The sequence below is a fragment of the Dipodomys merriami genome, unplaced genomic scaffold (assembly GCF_024711535.1).
Source record: "Dipodomys merriami isolate MVZ:Mamm:240054 unplaced genomic scaffold, mDipMer1.0.p SCAF_348, whole genome shotgun sequence".
Lineage (NCBI taxonomy): Eukaryota > Metazoa > Chordata > Mammalia > Rodentia > Heteromyidae > Dipodomys > Dipodomys merriami.
Window position 1 is genome coordinate 1042747 of NW_027205026.1, and position 19652 is coordinate 1062398.

General features: G+C 51.2%; 1 protein-coding gene across 5 annotated transcripts in view; it reads right to left on the bottom strand.

The window, feature by feature from the left end:
- Positions 1 to 19652, bottom strand: part of LOC138803786 (zinc finger CCCH domain-containing protein 18) — a 41726-nt gene that overhangs the window by 14096 nt on the left and 7978 nt on the right. For 4 of the 5 annotated variants that reach the window (XM_069987870.1, XM_069987869.1, XM_069987871.1 and 1 more), the window contains 7 exons: positions 15661 to 15745; positions 14847 to 14918; positions 10618 to 10766; positions 9715 to 9807; positions 7486 to 7643; positions 5895 to 6012; positions 3561 to 3829 (listed from right to left, as the gene is read on the bottom strand). In XM_069987870.1, coding sequence (XP_069843971.1) covers positions 3561 to 3829; positions 5895 to 6012; positions 7486 to 7643; positions 9715 to 9807; positions 10618 to 10766; positions 14847 to 14918; positions 15661 to 15745 — 944 coding nt within the window. The remainder of the gene's footprint in view (positions 1 to 3560; positions 3830 to 5894; positions 6013 to 7485; positions 7644 to 9714; positions 9808 to 10617; positions 10767 to 14846; positions 14919 to 15660; positions 15746 to 19652) is intronic. The other variant, XM_069987873.1, reaches the window with a different exon arrangement.

Sequence of the window (19652 nt, forward strand, 5' to 3'; positions counted from 1 at the left end):
TCCAGGGAGTTCTCTGTGGTGACAGAAAGCCGTGAATGGATCAAGATGACTCCACAAGAAGCCGGGCGCTGGTGGCTCACGCCTGTAATCCTAGCTACTCAGGAGGCTGAGATCTGAGGATCGCGGTTCAAAGCCAGCCCGAGCAGGAGAGACCGTGAGACTCCTATCTCCAATAAACCACCAGAAAACCGGAAGTGGCGCTGTAGCTCAAGTGGTAAGCATTCGCCTTGAGCTGAAGAGCTGAGGGACAGCGCCCAGGCCCAGAGTTCAAGCCCCACAACCGACAAAAAAAAAAAAAAAAAAAAAAAAAGATGACTCCACAAGTGTGGGCAACTCCAGCTTTGCGCCAGCTCCACCCCTCAGTTCACTGGGAGGAGTAACAACAGGGGCAGGGTGTGCAGTGGGCAGCCTCTGTATGCCACGGGCTGCTGACTGCTACTGTCCCCCTTTCAACAGCTTGGACTGGAGGCCATGTGATCTCATGTACACCCAGGGCCATGTTAGTGAAGAGCAGATATAATGTGCAGCTCAAGTGCACATGAAAATTCCTAATCCCATGGGCTGGGAAGGTGGCTCAGTGGTAGAGCGCTTGCCTTGCATGAAGGAGGCCCTGGGTTCGATTCCTCAGCATCACATAAGCAGGAAAAAAAAGCTAGAAGTGGCACTCAAGTGGTAGAGCGCTAGCCTTGAGCTGAAGAGCTCAGGGACAGCGCCCAGGCCCAGAGTTCAGGCCCCACAACCGGATCCCCCCCCCCCCAAAGAAAAGAAAATCCCTAATCCCGCCCATTCCTCACCAGAGGGCTGGCCAAAGTAGTGTTTCTCAGCCCTTTCCACAACTAACGTTGCCCACCCAGTGCCTGAGACCCCTGGGCAGCTCACACTGCAGAGCAGTCTACTCCAGAAACAGCCTTGTGTGCAGCTGGAGGACACGGTGGCCGTGAGCCCACCAGGGGTCACGTGGAGCTGGAGGACACGGTGGCTGTGAGCCCACCAGGGGTCACGTGGGGCTGAAGGACACGGTGGCTGTGAGCCCACCAAGGGAGCCGTGGGGCTGGAGGACATGGTGGCCGTGGTCCCACCAGGGGTCACGTGGGGCTGGAGGACACGGTGGCCGTGAGCCTACCAGGGGAGCTGTGGGATGTCTGAGTAGTGGGGCAAACGCAGCCCCGGGAGGGAGCACTGTGGGAGGGAGCTCGTGCATCGTCCACATCTATAGTCCAGGAACTTCCTACAGAAGCCCCACTCACGATTTATGGCTGTAATTACAGGAGTTCACCTCCACCGAGCAGGCCATCAGAGCAGCCTCCTTGCTGCCTCTGTGCACACCCCTGGCCTGGCTGTAGAAAGCACATGTCGGGGGCTGGGAAGGTGGCTCAGTGGTAGAGCGCTTGCCTCTCATGCATGAGACCCTGGGTTCCATTCCTCAGCACCACATAAGCAGAAGAAGCCAGAAGTGGCGCTGTGGCTCTAGTGGTTGAGCGCTAGCCCTAGCTGAAGAGGTGAGGGACAGCACCCAGGCCCACAGTTCAGGGTTCACAAGCAGGGGGGAAAAAAAAGAAATCACATGTCGGTTTCACAAAGGGATTCTGGTAAAATTCTGGAACTGGTAGAGAGGCACTGCTCTTGTCCTATAAAAATAGCCCAGGTATGGGGTGGGTGCGTTTCATGAGTGACTCCACATCAGAACAAGGTGACACCGACTACCTCCTTGGCCCTGAGGCCTGGCCACAAGTTCCCTGAGGTTCCCATGGAGACAGCCTCCCTCAGAGCACAGAGGCTGGGCAGGGGAGGCAGTCATGGAAAAGAGGGGAGAAAGATGTCCCCAACAGACCAGACGGGAGCTCCCTACAAGGAGCAGGGGATGCTGTCACTAGGCTGCGAGTCCTCTGAGCCCTCCCAGGAGTCAACTCTCAATCTCCCTCTTACTACAGTGAAAAAAGTGCCGCCTTCCTTTGGCAGCTGCCTCGCTCGTAGCCACGGGAGAGTGCAGGTGCTGACTGGAGGACAAGACAGAGCAATTCTACCCTAATGATCCCTTAGCCTGGCCTTGAGGGAAACAAGAACAAGACCTATGATGCCTAAAAGCCAGAAATCAGGCCAAATCAGCGCCGTAGCCAGAGTTCCAGGCCTGCTGATAGGGGCTGTGCGTTGGATGCAAGAGCCACAGGAAATGCCAATGTGCCAGTGTTTTGGGGTTGGAGGCATGGCTTGATTGGTACAGTGCCGGCCAATGAGCGAAAGCATCAGGTACTGAGTTTGAGTCCTGGTCCTGGACTTGGGGGAAAAAAAAGAAAACAATGGGACAGGGTTGTAAGATAAACAGAAGGGAAAGAACAGAGTCAGAAACCAAGGGGATGCAACCTGCCAGCTTGGCAAGCACAGATGCGTTTGATGTGAGCTGCGTTTTAGCTGAGTTCAGAGCAGTCAAGATGGCACTGAAGTCCCACTAAGGCCACTGTCTTGAGGTTTTACTGTGGATCTTCAAGGCTGAAATGACATCTCTGGTCTGCTGCTTCGAGATCAAGCAACCAGCACCCCCTTAAGGATTCATTGTGCATTTTCTGGAGGCCAAATGGCAGAAAAAACTTTATACAACTACCTGATTAAAAATAATTAATGATCAAGATGTATTCATAAACTGGTTTGTTAAACGGCAACTCCTTCGCACAATTACTTAAATACCTAGTTCTCTGATTCAACACTGACAGCATCTCTCTGTTCCACAACCGAGTATGCAGTATGTTCAGAAGCAAAAGGCTGCTGGGTGCTGGTGGCTCACACCTGTATCCTAACTACTCAGGGGGTTGAGATCTGAGGACTGTGGTTCTAGGCCTATCTGGGCAGGGAAGTCTCCATAAGACTCTTACCTCCAATTAACCACTCAAAAACCAGAAGTGGGGCTGTGGCTCAATTGGTAGAGCATTTAGCCTTGAGCACAAAGAGGTTCTGGGAGCTGGGAGCCAGTGGCTCACACCTGTCATCCTAGCTACTCAGGAGGCTGAGATCTGAGGATCATGGTCCAAAGCCAGCCCAGGCAGGAAAGTCCGAGAGACTCTTATCTCCAATAAAACCACTAGAAAACCAGAAGTGGTGCTGTGGCTCAAGTGGTAGAGCGCTCGCCTTGAGCTGAAGAGCTGAGGGACAGCACTCAAGCCCAGAGTTCAAGCCCCACGACTGACCAAAAAAAAAAAAAAAAGAAAGAAAAGAAAAGAGGTTCAGGGACAGCACCCAGGCCCTGAGTTCAAATGGCTTGCCATCTCTCCAGCCGTCACTGCTATTCACCCGACGACCTTGGCACTGGCAAAGCCGTGCCAGTCCATGTGGAGATGACACCAGCATTCTGCTTGCTGGAGGGCCACACTAGCCACAGCAGTGCACTTCCTCCCCGACGCCAGGGGCCAGATGAGCTCTTGCCTGTAGCGTGAGTGTGAGGTGCCCGGCTGGCCAGGCTGGGCAGGAGCAGTGTTCTCCAGCAGCGCAGCCTGAGGACCCGGGGCCGGGGCTGCAGCGCCGGCTTCTCTGTGTTGGCGCCCAGTGCACCCGACGTTGGGGTGGCCTACCTCGGTGGCTGTGGGGAGCGCGGCTTCGGCTTCTCCTTCTCCTTCTCCCGCTCCTTGTCCCGGTCCCGCTCGCGGTGCGGCCGGTCCTTCTCGTCCCGCTTGGCTCGCTCTCTCTCCCACTCCTCCTTCCTGCGCTGCCGCTCTTTGTCACGCTCGCGCTCCCGTTCTCGCTCGCGCTCCCGCTGCCGCCGCTCCCGCTCCCGGTCACGCTCCCGGTCACGCTCACGCTCACGCTGTCTGTTCTCTCGCTCACGCTCCCTCTCCCTTTCCTTCATTAAAAAACCAACATACACCAGTTAGCCACATTGGCAAAAGAGAGGAAACAGAGCCTGGCGCTGCTGGCTCACGCCTGCAATCCTAGCTACTCAGGAGGCTGAGACCTGAGGATCGCGGTTCCAAGCCACCCCGGGCAGGAGAGACCGTGAGACTCCTATCTCCAATAAACCACCAGAAAACCGGAAGTGGCGCTGTGGCTCAAGTGGTAGAGCGCTCGCCTTGAGCTGAAGAGCTGAGGGACAGCGTCCAGGCCCAGAGTTCAAGCCCCACGACCAACAAAAAAAAAAAAAAGAGAGGAAACAGGAGCAAGCACGAGGTTACCCAGGGACGCTCCAGGGCCTTCTCCCTCCCCACTGTCTCCTTAAACTGGACAGATGTAAGTAGGAGTGAAGTCACACCAGGGCCTGGTGTGAGCTTGCACCACTGGCTTTCTTCCTATGTATCGCTCCTGAAGATGGAGGCCATGGCAGCTGCATACAGGGCAAGGGTAGCACTTAACTGAGTGGTTTGGAATACAACTGGCAGCTCTCCACTGCTGGCTGATTGATTTGCTCTAAGGTTTAATGTGAAACTAAATATCCACCCACAGCGCACCAGCTACCTTCTTGGCCACTAGGGGGCACACTATGCACCTTTAAGGGCCATCTACCTGCATGTGTCCTGTCTAGGAACAGGGTCCAACAGCCCAGCTCAAGGAGGAAAACTGCTCTGTAGGGCAGATGGGCACAGGAGAGTCAGCCAGGGGGATTTTCTGGGCCTACGGGACTCTTGTTCAAGCTCATCATCTATGAGCAGCTGAGGCTGCCTGCCACCTTCCTTTGGGCCTGAAAAACGTGTGGCCTGTCACACAAACCACAACACATAACCTGCTTAACTGCTTCTGATAGGTCTTCCCTGGAGAAGTCACCCCACCAGTGGAAATCAGGACTTACAGTTTGGAACATACACATCCATAAATATACTAAGCTCTCACAGTCTGGGCAACTTGGGAGAAAATACCACTGCAGACCAGTCTTCTGCCAGACCAGTATGACATGGCTGCCAGAGACAAATCCTTACCCAATGGGCCAGAGAGGTAAGAGAAGTTTTACTTTGTGCATAGCATGGCAAAAAAAAAAAAAAAAAAGAACAAAGCCATGTTTTCTCTCTTCCCTTCCCCTTCCTTTCTTTTCCTCCTTTCTTCCCTTCCCTCCCCAAACTCCCTCCTTCCTGCTCTTCTTTCCTGGGGTTTGAACTCAGAATCTTAAGAGCAATAAGATTAGAGGGTGAGCCAGACCTTTGAAAATGGTTACCAAATGGGCTGGGAAGGTGGCTTAATGGTAGAGCGCTTGCCTTGCATGCATGAGGCTCTGGATTCGATTCCTCAGCACCACATTAGCAAAAAGAAAAAAGCCGGAAGTGGCGCTGTGGCTCAAGTGGTAGAGCGCTAGCCTTGAGCTGAAGAGCTGAGGGACAGCGCCCAGGCCCAGAGTTCAGGCCCCATCACCTGACCACCCCTCCCCCCCAAAAAATGGTTACCAATACCTCATGAAAAAACCTAATTTTACAAAACTGGCAAGAACAGTTTTTAGCCCCTGTTCACACTACCAAATTTAGTCACTGGGTCAAGATACAATCAATATGGGCTCAGACTTAAGACTGCAGGTTCAATGAGTTCACTGTGTCAAGACAGCAAGCTCACACAAGATCCTACAGCTGGATCAGAAGGGGCAATGGCTGGGGGTGGGGCCTGGCCTTGAAAAGCGTAGAATTTTTTTTTGTGTACCATATAGAGGGGTTACAATTACATGGGCAATATAATGAGTACATTTCTTATCAAGCATTGTTGCCTCCTCCTTTGTTTCCCCTTCCCATCTCCCCCCTCCCCAAAGTTGTGAAGTTCATTTTTCAACATAACGACATGTACATCTCATTGTTGCAATTTTGTTTTTTCCCTTCCCCTCCACAAATTATACCAACATCAAATACAGTGAAAGCAAAGGTTATACTGTGGGGGAAGGACATAGAAAAGCGTGGTTTTAATAAGCAGGTCAGTGACAATCACAGCTGTATACTTACGCGGTAATTATGATACGGCTCTGTTTCAGTATATTGTACCCTGAAATTCTCGTACTGTCCACCGCGCCAGAACCGCTCTATTTCATAGTCATAGTAAGGATCCGCATAAGGCTCAAGTCTGAAATAGGAGGGAAATCTTACCACTCAGAACATTAGAGCAAAATTTCTACATAAAGGGCTGGGAAGGCAGCTCAGTGGTGGAGTGCTTGTCTAGCATGCATGAAGCCCTGGGTTCAATTCCTCAGCACCACATACACAGAAAAAGCTGGAAGTGGCGCTGTGGCTCAAGTGGTAGAATGCTAGCCTTGAGCAAAAGCAGCTCAGGGACAGCGCTCAGGACAAGTTCAAGCCCCAGGACTGGCCAAGAAAAAAAAAAAAAAAATCTATATAAAATGTGAGCCAACATGGAGCCATGCCCCATCCCGAAAACAGTAACATTATGATCAAGTGCCATTTAAAGCAGAAATGCAAGGGTAAAATCAGCTGCTAAGAAATCCATTAAGGGCTGGGCGCTGGTGGCTCACGCCTGTAATCCTAGCTACTCAGGAGGCTGAGATCTGAGGATCTCGGTTCAAAGCCAGCCGGGGCAGGAGAGACCGTGAGACTCCTATCTCCAATAAACCACCAGAAAACCGGAAGTGGCGCTGTAGCTCAAGTGGTAGAGCGCTCGCCTTGAGCTGAAGAGCTGAGGGACAGCGCCCAGGCCCAGAGTTCAAGCCCCACGGCCGACAAAAAAAAAAAAAAAAAAAAAAAAAGAAAGAAATCCATTAAGGGTGACATTGTCCAAAAAAGAAATGTACTCTTTACCCAACTAGGCAACTGTAACCCTTCTATAAATCACCTTTATATTACAGTAAAGACAAGTTTTTTTTTTAATCCATTAAATATTATACATAATAGCAAACCCGAAAAGCCACTGTTATATCTACAACTGATGAAAAAAATCCTTTGGCAAAAATTTAATACTCGGGGCTGGGAAGGTGGGTCAGTGGTAGAGTGCTTGCCTTGCATGCATGAGGCCATGGGTTTGATTTCTCAGCACCACATAAACAGAAAAAGCTGGAAGTGGCACTGTGGCTCAAGTGGTAGAGCACTAGCCTTGAGCTGAAGAGCTGAGGGACAGCACCCTGGCCAACAAAAACAAAAAACTTAATACTAATTCCTGATTTAAAAAAAAAAAAAATAAGCTGGACATCTATGGCTCATGCTTGTAATCCTAGTACTCAAGAAGCTGAGATCTGAGAATTGTAATTTGAAGCCAGCCCGATCAGGAAATTTCATGACTCTTATCTCCAATTAACCACCGCCAAAAAAATAAAAGATAGAACTGTGGCTCAAGTGGCAGAGTGCTAGCCTTAAACAAAGAAGCCAGGTACAGCACCCAGGCCCTGAGTTCAAGCCTTGGGATCCAAAACAAACAAACAAAAAAACAATAGTCAAAAACAAAAAAACCTTTTTTTTTTTTTTTTTTTTAAAAGGGTGAGGGTATGTCTCAGCAGAACACCTGCCCAGCAAGCAAGCAAGCAGGAGGCCAAGTTCAAACTCTAGATTGAGGGGAGAAAAAGCAGGGGGAAAGAAGAGCATTCCTTACTCGCTATCTCTGACATCTCTTGGAACCCGAGAATTCCAGTCTCGGAAAACTTCATTTTCTTTGTCAAATTCCCGTTCATCTTCACCAATTGTCACCGTGAACCTTTTCTCTTCAAAATCAGGCTCCTGTTCTTTCCGAATGGTTGCTTTTTTTAAAACCTACCAAGAGTTGAGCAGAGTCACAGTTAGGAACACAGGGCATCTGACAGACTGATGATTGAGCTCATCTGGGAACAGAACCAGGATGCCTCAAGGGGTTAGTGGTGATGAGCACCAAGCAGAGTGAGTACACAGTCACAGCTGACATCTCAGAGCGCAGCAGGCAAGGGCTGTGTCTGCACCGTCCCGGGGACACACACTTAGGGCACCAAGGAATCAGGGCTGTGTATGAGGAGAAAATGGCTCTACCTGCAAGATGCAGGCCAGGGGCCAGATGAAGAGGGGAGGGGCCTGGAGCTTGGTAGGGGCTGGGCTCTGACCACAGCTGGATACATCAGGGGCCTATGGGGAGGGGAGACCCTGTAGGGTGGCAGGGGTTGGGTTCTGACTGCAAGAGCCTGATGGGGCAAGGGTGGAAGGCCCTGTGGGGGTTCAGGGTGGTCTCAGGCTGTTGGGAGAGTCCTGTGGGGGTTCAGGGTGGTCTCAGGCTGTTGGGAGAGCCCTGTGGGGTTCACGGTTGTCTCAGGCTGTTGGGAGAGTCCTGTGGGGTGTCAGGGTGGTCTCAGGCTGTTGGGAGAGTCCTGTGGGGTGTCAGGGTGGTCTCAGGCTGTTGGGAGAGCCCTGTGGGGGGGTTCACGGTTGTCTCAGGTTGTTGGGAGAGTCCTGTGGGGTTCAGGGTCGTCTCAGGCTGTTGGGAGAGTCCTGTAGGGTGTCAGGGCCATCTCAGGCTGTTGGGGAGAGTCCTGTGGGGTTCAGGGTCATCTCAGGCTGTTGGGAGAGTCCTGTGGGGTTCAGGGTCATCTCAGGCTGTTGGGAGAGTCCTGTGGGGTGTCAGGGTGGTCTCAGGCTGTTGGGAGAGTCCTGTGGGGTGTCAGGGTGGTCTCAGGCTGTTGGGAGAGTCCTGTGGGGTGTCAGGGCCATCTCAGGCTGTTGGGGAGAGTCCTGTGGGGTGTCAGGGTCATCTCAGGCTGTTGGGAGAGTCCTGTGGGGTGTCAGGGTGGTCTCAGGCTGTTGGGAGAGTCCTGTGGGGTTCAGGGTGGTCTCAGGCTGTTGGGAGAGTCCTGTGGGGTTTCAGGGTGGTCTCAGGCTGTTGGGAGAGTCCTGTGGGGTTCAGGGTTGTCTCAGGCTGTTGGGAGAGTCCTATGGGGTGTCAGGGCCATCTCAGGCTGTTGGGAGAGTCCTGTGGGGTGTTAGGCCCATCTCAGGCTGTTGGGAGAGTCCTGTGGGGTTTCAGGGTGGTCTCAGGCTGTTGGGAGAGTCCTGTAGGGTGTCAGGGCCATCTCAGGCTGTTGGGAGAGTCCTGTGGGGTGTCAGGGTGGTCTCAGGCTGTTAGGAGAGTCCTGTGGGGTTCAGGGTCATCTCAGGCTGTTGGGGAGAGTCCTGTGGGGTTCAGGGTCATCTCAGGCTGTTGGGGAGAGTCCTGTGGGGTGTCAGGGTGGTCTCAGGCTGTTGGGAGAGCCCTGTGGGGTGTCAGGGTCATCTCAGGCTGTTGGGAGAGTCCTGTGGGGTGTCAGGGTGGTCTCAGGCTGTTGGGAGAGCCCTGTGGGGTGTCAGGGTGGTCTCAGGCTGTTGGGAGAGCGAGCCCTGTGGGGTGTCAGGGCCATCTCAGGCTGTTGGGAGAGCCCTGTGGGGTGTCAGGGTGGTCTCAGGCTGTTGGGAGAGTCCTGTGGGGTTCAGGGTCATCTCAGGCTGTTGGGAGAGTCCTGTAGGGTGTCAGGGCCATCTCAGGCTGTTGGGAGAGTCCTGTCGGGTGTCAGGGCCATCTCAAGTGGTTGGGTGGCCTTGTTAGGATGTCAGAGTCACCTCAGGCTGTTGGAAAGGTGGCTAAATATGATGCCTTGTCTTCTGGCCTACCTTGGCACTTAAAGATGGTGGGCCTGTGCCCTGGATGGGCCACCCTAGAGACTGCCTGCTTTGCAGCTAGTCAGACATTATTTCCCATTCTCCATAGCAGTCCTCCCTTTGACTCTTTCACTCTTTCTGGATTAAAGACTCCCCAGGAGCACCATGGTGGGAAGGGTGCCCAGAGAGTGTACTACTCCAGGCCTTCCTCAGGGTGTGTGACACTGACCTCTTTTGCATGCCGGAGTCCTCGCTCCCAGGCGCTCTCTGTTGGGGGTTCTGGAGGAGGTGGAGGCAAAATTTCATCAACTACTGGCCCACCCTATTAAAAAATGAAAAGGGAAATGTTGAGAAAGCAAGCCAAACGTTCTATAAAGAAATGGTAGGACTGGGAACACGGCTCAAGTGATAGAGCAACTGCTTAGCAAGTGTTAAGGTCCCAAGTTCAAATCCCAGCACACAAAAACAAATGTGGTAAAGGCTCACACCTATAATCCTAGCTATTTAGGGGATGGACATTGGGAAGACTGAGGCCAGACTAGACAAAAAAAAAAAAAAAAAAAAAAAAAGTTCCCAAGACCCAATTTCAACCAATAAAAAGTTGGGTACAGTGGCCTGCACCTGCCATCCTAGCTCCGCAGAAAATATAAACAGAAGAATCATTGTCCGGCATACACTGGAGACTCTATTCCAAAAGTAACCAAAACATGAGCGGGCTGAACTGGGGGAAAGCGAAGGGGTGACATTGTCCAAAAAAAGGAATATCCTTGTTAACTGAGTTATGAAATGGTAATTCCCTGTATGACACCTTGCTAGTAATAAAATTATATTTAAAAAAAGTTATGACAATAGAAAGCGCTACAGGTGTGGCTCAAGTTGTAGAGCACCTGCCTAGTCAGCAAGCAGGCATGAGGCCCTGAGTTCAAAAAAGAAAGAAGACACAGGAACCAAGCATCCACTAAAATGCAAGCTGGTCCCAGGCCTCACACGCCCCCAGACAGCCGAGCTTCTGCTGGGGGCCAGCAGCTCCTTGACTCTTCTCAGGCCAAAGAAAATTTCTGCACAAAGACTATGAATTTGTTTGACATAGCTCAGACATCCAGCTTGCTGGTAAGAGACGGTATGCACTCACCCAAGGATTGGCAGGCATCAGTGGATGAGGTCCAAGAGGCGGGGCACCGTTAGGTGGGAATGGGTCTGCTTTGGTGATTAGGGAGTAGTTTCCCTTGTCATTCACTCCAGGGTGTATAAACCTACAATTCATTCCCCAGGTGCAGTTCCCTACAGAAACAAAAGCCAGGGCAGCAAGGTCACTGGGAGCACAACAGCGCAGGGTGGCAGCTGGGTGAGTGGCCACACGCTGAGGGCCTGCGATGTCTCACAGCCCGGGGAAGGCGCAGGGCCAGGACTGCCCCACGTCCTCCCGTCTTGGGAATTCCAGGGTGGGCTGGGCAGGGCAGGGCAGGGCAGGGCAGGGCCAGGCCTGGCCCAGCCAGGACCTTCTGTGAGACAGCACCCTACACGAGGGCTCCTGCTGGGTACTGGGCTCCTAGGTCAGTCACTCTGTAGAGTCCTTCCTTGTGTGCAGGCTCCGTATCTTAAGACGTCACTACTCCCTACACATGATAAGGTATCGGCATAACACTAACACTGGGTTAGGTATCATAGGAATATCACCTACGGACAAGAGGACATGCACCAATTCTGTGCAAATGTGACGCCCTTTTACAGCAGGGACTTGAGATTTTGTGATCTGAGGGCATTCTGGAATGAATTCCCCATGGAGGCTAAAGGACAAATGCATACAGCAGCAACTATCCAGTACTAATTTAAACAGAGCAGTCTGAGAGTTTCACAGGCCTCAGGCTCAGAGCAGTCTGCACTGTAGCCTCCAGGCAATTCTGCCTCAGATCACACACACACACACACACACACACACACACACACACACACACACACACACACACACACACACACACACACACACACACACACACACACATGATATATACACATATCACGTATATATCATATACTTAAGATAAAAGTACACCAATAATTATAAAAATGGGCTTTTAACTTTGCTCACAAGTAACTTATCTCCAACAGGAAACTAGTTTTTTTTGTTTTTTTTGCCAGTCTTGGGCTTGAACTCAGGGCACTGTCCACGAGCTTCTTTTTGCTCAAGGCAAGCACTCTACCCCTAAGCCACCTTCCCAGGCCGATTCCCACTCGACTTCTCAGTAGGACACAAGTCATCTTATCAATAAATGCACACCTGTTTTTTACAATCCTTAATTTGTTTTTCAGCTGGGCATTGGTGGTTCATGCCTGTAATCCTAGCTATTCTGGAGGCTGAGAACTGAGGATCAGCATCAGAAACCAGAATGGACAGGAAAGTTCAAGAGACCCTCATCTCCAATTAACCACAAAAAAGCCGGAAGTGGCCCTGGGGCTCAAGTAGTAGAGAGCTAGCCTTGATCAAAAGAGCCTAGTCCCTTAGTTCAAGCCCCTGGACCACAAGAAAAAAAAAAAAAAAAAAAAAAAAGACTCTTCTGAATAGCTAGGATTACAGGTATGAGCTGGCCTAGCTCACTTCATGACCTAACTCTCAAAATATTCATGTAACATTCAATGTTGCTTGTGTAACTGTAAGAAAAGCTGGTAAGTATTCATGACACAAATTATACAATTACACAAATAGTTAAGATTGTAAATATTGTGATAGTTTTAGCTACAATTTTAAAAAATGTTCAAGCCTGTAATCCTAACTACTCAGGAGGCTGAGATCTGCGTATCACGGTTCAAAGCCAGCTTAGGCAGGAAAAGTCTGTGAGATTATCTCCAATCGGCAAAAAGCTATATGTGGTTGAGAAACAGCTTTGAGCAAAAAAACTCAGGGATAGTGCCAAGGCCCTAAATTTAAGTCTCACAATGGACGAAAATGGCACCTAGGCCCCTGAGTTCAAAGCCCAGAATTGTGGCATGTACGTACGCACGCATGTACGCACGCACGCACGCACGCGCACACACACACACTGAGTATCTGTGTTGTCATGTTTTCATTGTGGTCAATTCTGAGGCAGAATCACAAGTGGTCAGAACACTTGCACTGGCTCTCCCTTTTGAAGAGTCTAAGGCCCACTGGGCTCCATCACTTTGGCCCTAGATGAGGCGCTCACCCTGAGAGCTTCTGCTCAAGGCTAGCACTCTACTACGTGAGCCACGGCTCTACTTCTACTTCTGGCTCTTTGGTGGCTACCTGAAGGTAAGAATCTATCCATCTTTCTTGCCCTGGCTGGCTTTGAACCACGATCCTCAGATCTTAATCTCCTGAGTAGCTAGGATTACAGGTGTGCACCACCAATGCCCAGCTTAGTTAGCTACCCAACTCTTAAAAAGATTTTTCATTTTTGGTCTGAGACCAAGACTTAAACTCAGTATCTGGTGTTTTTACTCATCGGCTAGCATTCTACCAACTGAGCCATGCTTCCAACCCCAAAAAGGATGTTAAACTGAGACATAAGTCACCATACGATATAAAATGCTTTGTTTTAAGTGTACAACTCAGTACACTTCAATAGTGCATGAATATCAGGAACACTCCAACACCTACAGAAACACTACTCAACTTTGATCAGCTCCTACCTTCAGCCTGGGCAAGTAAGGAGTCTACTTTCTGTCTCTGTGGATTTGTTCTGGACATTTCATAGAAATGGAATCCTCCACAGAGGCTTTGTGTGCCTGGCTTCCCTCCATGTTTCCTAGGTTCATCCGCACTGTTTTCTTGGGTGCCATTCCTTCTCTGGCTAACCGGTTCACTATATGGAAGAACATTTTGTTTATCCCCTCATCAGATTCCAGGCATCTGGGTTGTTTCTTATTTTTGCTATTGTGAACCAGGCTGCTATAAGCATCACTGCACAAGTCTGTGGAGACATTTCATGGCTCCCAGACAAGACCTAGAGGTAGAATTACTGGGTCACAGAGTAACTCTATCCTTTACCTTTGAGGAACTGCCCGTTTTGCAAAATGGCTGCACCAATTCACCTTCCCACTAGCAGTGTTTCAATTCCAATATGTCCCATGTCTTTGCCAAAGGAACACACTATTTCTTAAAGCCATTGTTCTTTAACCCATTCACTTTAATTTCACATGAAGCTTATATTCTGGAGGTAAGATGCAACTACATCCAAATGTATTTCTCCGAAGCAAAAGCAGGACACATTATAGAACACTGAAAAGGGAGAATTGAAGGGGGAAAAAAAAGGTAGTCACTGTATTCTATGAACAGGCTAAGAGGACAAGGTTCTGATACTTGACACAAGCTACAGACCATGTCCAGTTAAGTGGCAGACACTGCATCGGCCTCTCCTTCAGATTGCTAACGCAGAGCTCCCTCACAGAAGGCCACACTCACAGAAGCTAGAGCCCAGCAGGTACTCTGTCAGGCCCTGCCCCCCATCCACCTATCCAGCATAAAGGCCAGGGAGCCCAGGCTCCTGCTCTTGTGTGTGCAGTATCCCCCAGGAATTCAGTGTCTGGTTTTAGGGATGACCGCACTTTGATCTGTTTTGTGCTTCTGCTGTTGAAATTCTGAGGCCTAGTTCAGCAGGGTGAGCCCCCAGCTTCTGGACAGAGCCTCCAGGCAGGGAGGGCCACTTCTGTCTCTTGCAGGGGCTACTGTGTGCATATCTGACCAGCAAGCTGACCTTCTAACACACTGGGGACCCCAGCACTGTGCACTGCTCTCAGAGCAGTACTGATCTGAAGGAACTGCAGACTGCACGTGTTTATGTGTGGATTTCTATGTCCCTTCAACCTAGAAATCCGAGATGGACTGACGTCACTTTATTCCCGCACGCTCAGGTTTGTAACTTTTCTGAGCCACTCACATTTAAAAGAAGAAAGATGGAACACTGACTGCTCTGGACTCTTAAGGTGGCTGTGAGATTGTCACATGACCCCAGCCACCTGCACACTGGGCCCTTGTCACACCCACATTTCCCAGATGAACCAGCCATAGGCATGTGGATCGCTCATGACTGAGAGGGGTGGCCCTGGCAGGGGTTCTCATGAGCCCCTCCATTAGGATACGCGGCCCGAGGGACGCGGCTCCCTGTCCGTAGGACGGAACTCCACCACCTGCAGAACTTCCTGCTCCCCAGGTGCACCACCCCGGCCTCAGCCTGGTCTCCTGCACTGCTCGCTCGGGGCCTCGGAGGAGGCTCCCCCACAACAGCTCCGCCCCACAAGCCCCCTTCCTTGCCACGTCCCAGCAGTAATCCAGATCCAGGAGGAAGAAGTCTGGCCCCTGGAGCAGAGAATTTTAAGGAGAGAGTGAATACAGGGTATTTGTACCTTTAACCTGGCCTCTGAGTGGTATGGAATTTGGTATTGGTGGAAGAGGAGTGAACAGTGGTGTCACAACACCTGGAAGAGAAGTACAGGAAGCTCTTGTGAACTTTAGACTGCAGGCAGGCCAGTCAGCGAGCAGCGTCATCTACGGGCAAGAGGAACACATGTCCCCACCTGTCCACGGAGAAGGCTCCATTACAGGACACCCAGATGGCCGCGCACACCGAAGAGCCCCTCACAGAATGGAAAGCTCATTTCCGCTTCTGCGTCCCACAACTTCCACAAAACAAAATGCCTTACCACCATCACACTAAAGGGTTACGCTAGGTGTTAACATGGGGGTCATTCAGATTTTTAGCAAGATGTACCAAGCTGCTCTTGGCTGCTACTGCTTAACACACAGTGCTTTTCACAGATTATCTGTGGCCCTTACAACCTTCCCCTTGCTGTTTCCAAGTCTTTGCAAATGAAGGGCGTGCTCCTGACCCACCCTGCGGAGAGAGCTCTTGCAGAGGCACGTGAAATGCTGACTTTGGCAGGCAGCATCTGGTCACTCAGGAGAGTGACCGCTGTGCTGCTGCAGCACAGGTCTACCGCAAGCAATGGGCCTGGAACCACGGCACGAAAGCAGCCAGGCTGGCTCCCCTCCGTGGCGGTCTTTATGGGTCTATTAATAGTTTATCACAAACTCTCAAAGTCTGGCCCTAAGAACAGCTGTACATAGTACACGGCGGGGGGGGGGGGGGGGGGGGGGCTGAGCCACCACCACACTGTGGCCAGGGAAGGGCTGAGGCCACATGGACGTGCAGACAATTACCTTTCATGAAGAATCGGCAGGTGGGGCGAGGCCTCACCTTCCTGTCACTGGGGTCCTTCACTTCGCCTTCTTCAAGGTCGTCATCCTGGAACAGAGGACAGCCGCCTTAACAAGGTGGGCACCATCTACCCTCTGCTACCTTCGCCAAGCTGCAAAGAGCAGAATCAGGTGTGGGAACTTGGACACGCTCCCCAAGATGTCCCGGCCTCTCACAGTTCTCATCAATCCCCCCCCTCCCCAGGGACGACCCCAAACCTCACGTACAAGCTCCAGGCTGCGTGCAAAGACACTGTGCAAACACTCTGGGCTACACAAGAGCTTGACTAAGAAGGGTTTTATCTACCACCTTCTCCCGCCCCAATATTTCCCTAGTTTTGTAGGTTATAGGGCTTAAACTTAGGGCCTGGGCACTGTCCCTGAGATTTTTTGCTCAAGGCTTGCAATCTCCCACTTTGAGCCACAGCTCTAATTTCCGTTTTCTGGTGGTTAATGGTAGACAAGAGTCTCACTACCAGGCACCAGTAATCCTGGCTACTCAGGAAGCTGATCAGATCTAAGGATTCCAGTTTGAAGCCAGCCCAGGCAGGAAAGTCTGTGAGACTCTTCAATTAACCACCAGAAAACCAGATGGAGCTGTGTGGCTCAAAGTGGTAGAGGGCTAGCCTTGAGCAAAAAAGATCAGGGATGGCACTTAGACCCTGAGTTCAAGCCCCATGACCACAAAAGAAGAAAATAAAAGGTCTCACAGGGCTTTTTTTTTTTTTTTTGTGGGGGGGGGGGTGTCAGTTGTAGGGCTTGAACTCTGGTCCTGGGCGCTGTCCCTGAGCTCTTCAGCTCAAGGCAAGCGCTCTACCACTTGAGTCACAGAGCCACTTCTGGTTTTCTGGTGGTTAATTGGAGATAAGAGTCTCATGGACTTTCCTACCCAGGCTGGCTTTGAACTACAATCCTCAGATCTCAGTCTCCTGAGTAGCTAGGATTACAAGCATGAACCACTGACTCCCAGCTGTTTTTTGAGCTGATTCTGAAAGTAAAAAAGGACCAGGCCAAGAGCCTGCTGGGGAGCCTCAAGAACACCTGCTGGGCTCCCTCTGCATCTGGGACACAGTGTACACATGCCAGCAGGACTTCCAGGAAAGGGAGCCCAGGATGTGCGCTTGGGGAGATGCAGAGATCCAGCAGGATGACAAGTTTGGAACTGACCCTAAGAGCAGGGAAAAAACCAGAGCCAGCAGGAGCTGGCATTCTCCCACACAGCTGACAGTCTGACGGGCACTCACAGGGTGGCACCGCCACCTGGGGCGCCCGCGGAACACTAGAGGCTCTCTGGTGGTCAACTGCCATTGCCCCTTGCAGCTCCACGGGCCTCCACTCTAGCATGCTCTAAAGCAAGTGGGGTTAACCGGGCCAAAGTCCTGGTCTAGCAGTGGTGTGCTTGGGGAAGGGGCCAGAGAAGCAGAAGACACCTCCATGAAGGAGCCAGTCAGCTGAGGCTGTCAGGAGCCGGCATGGACTGGGCAGATGGCATGACCCGCAGAGAAGCGACACTCAGGCCGACAGGCAAAGGGCGAGAAGCCAGCGGTAGCACACAGGGCCTCTCGGGGTGAGCACTCACTGTCCTGGAGTCAGCGGGCTCTCCTGAGTTGAAACCACATCCACAAGCGGAGGTGCACCGCCCTCATGGAGGGGACAAGCCCCGCTCTGCCCCCTCATGTCCTCAGGCCTGGACTCTGGCAAGGGGTCCTGAGCTGCACCCAAGGGCACAGGGTGCTGTGCACCTGCAGTGCACCGGAGCCTGAAGGCCGGGCTTTTAGCAACATGCTGCTTCCTGCAAGGTTGCAGCCACACAAGAGCGCATCATGCAGGGCAAGCAGAACACACCGTCAGCCCACACATTCTGTTTCTAGGGGAAATCAACAGCCCAAGACCACAGCGCTGGACAAGTGGTAGCAGGATTCAACCAGTCTCCTCCATCTACACCTCAATGCAGTGGACCCTAAGGGTGACCCTTGCCCTCTTTTGAACTTAATTAGCTGTAAGACCAACTCAACAGCAGAGGCAGGAAGGGCTACAACAGGTTCTCCTAACTACAAAGGGAGCTTTCTCTTCAGAACACCAAAAGTCCAACACAACCCACAGCCCACCCAACAGATGAACTGAATGTCACAGCATCTTTCCTGATGTTTTTCCCGGTGGTGTGGGGGCAGTGTTCAGTACTACAATCAGCCCACTCTCTCTAGGCTGGTGTGATGCCACCGAGCCACTGGTTTTGGGGACAGGGCCTCTCCTCTCACCAGGGCACATGCTCAGGCCCTCCTTTAAGTGGGGAACCACAGGCACATGGCCGTCCACCTTCCCTCTGTGGAGACCGAGTGACTCCTCACGTTTCCGCCTAGGCTGTCCTGACCCCGCAGCCCTCCCGGTCTCAGCCTTTATTGTGGCTTGTGATGACAGAAATGCCCGACTGTGCCAGTTATGAGTTGAGAAGAAGTCTTCTGAATTTCTCTGCCCAAGTTGGCCTTGAGCTGTGACACCCAGCCAACTAGCTCGGTTACAGGTATGAGCTACAGACACCACCGGGCTTGCATCTTCTCTCTCTGCTAATCCTTGGATGGACAGAAAGTTCCCCACAGTGGAAGCACAAATGGCAACAAGGAAACCTAAACACAAAGTCCTTTGTAAGGTCATGCTGTCATTAGCTTAGGAGACCACTTCCTGCACTAAGTAGTGAGGAGACGAAAGATCTAAAGTTCTACGTTTATAGCTACACATGCTCCCAAAGTTCTGCTCTTCAGCCCGGTAAGCACCATCTGCAGTCCTACTAACCACCCTGTGTGGTAGCAGCACACTCAGTATGTGTTATTGGCTCTAAAAAAAACTTTTGGGGGGTCGTGGGTCTTGAACTCTGGGCCTGGGCACTGTCCCTCAGCTCTTTAGCTCAAAGTGAGTGCTCTACCACTTGAGCCACAGCACCACTTCCAGTTTTCTGGTGGTTAATTGGAAATGAGTCTCACAGACTTTCTTGCCTGGGCTGGATTACAGGAGGGAGTCATCAGTGCCCAGTGTAAAATTGTTTTTGAGACAGGGTTTCACTATATAGTCCAGGTTGGTCTTCAACTTGTTATCTTCTTGGCTGCCAGTGCTGACCACACTGGCTAAGGTGCAGAGTGTATCTTAGACCGGGTGAATGAAAACCACCCTGCTGCTGGAGAGGATATACACCATGGACCCAGAGTCATAAACCCAACCAGGGATCTCCCTGATCCAACGTATCTTTGAGATACTGAACATCTTTCACCGAAATGACACAGATGTGCACCTAAGACACCTCAGTGTTGTGTGCCAGTCATAAAACTTGAACTCAGACCTGAATACTGTCCCTGAGCTTCTTTTGCTTAAGGCTAGCACTCTACTAGAACCACAGCTCTACTTCTGGATTTTTGGTAACTAATTGAAGATGAGAGTCTCAAAGGAGGTTCTGGGAAGGTGGCTCAGTGGTACAGTGCTTGCCTTGCATGCCTGAGGCCCTGGGTTCGATTCCTCAGCACCACATAAGCAAAAAGAAATAAGCCGGAAGTGGTGCTGTGGCTCAAGTGGTAGAGCGCTAGCCTTGAGCTGAAGGACAACGCCCAGACCCAGAGTTCAGGCCCCACAACCGGACCCAAAAACAAAACAAACAGACTCAAAGGACTTTTCTGCCTAGGCTTGAAACCACAATCTTCATATCTAAGCCTACTGAGTAGCTAGGATTACAGGCATGAACTACCAACTCCCAGCCTGATTTTTTTCTTGTTAACTGGAAGATAAAGAGTCCCTGATCCTCAGATCTCAGTCTCCAGAGCAGCTAGGATTACAGGCATGACCCATGGCAACCACCGCTCAATTTTAATTGGCTCTCCCTACTTATCTCCTTCGGGTTTTATAGTTCCAAAAAGTATTGTCTAGATCTTCAGGCTGTTTCTTCAAAAAAAAACAAAATGGGCTGGGAAGGC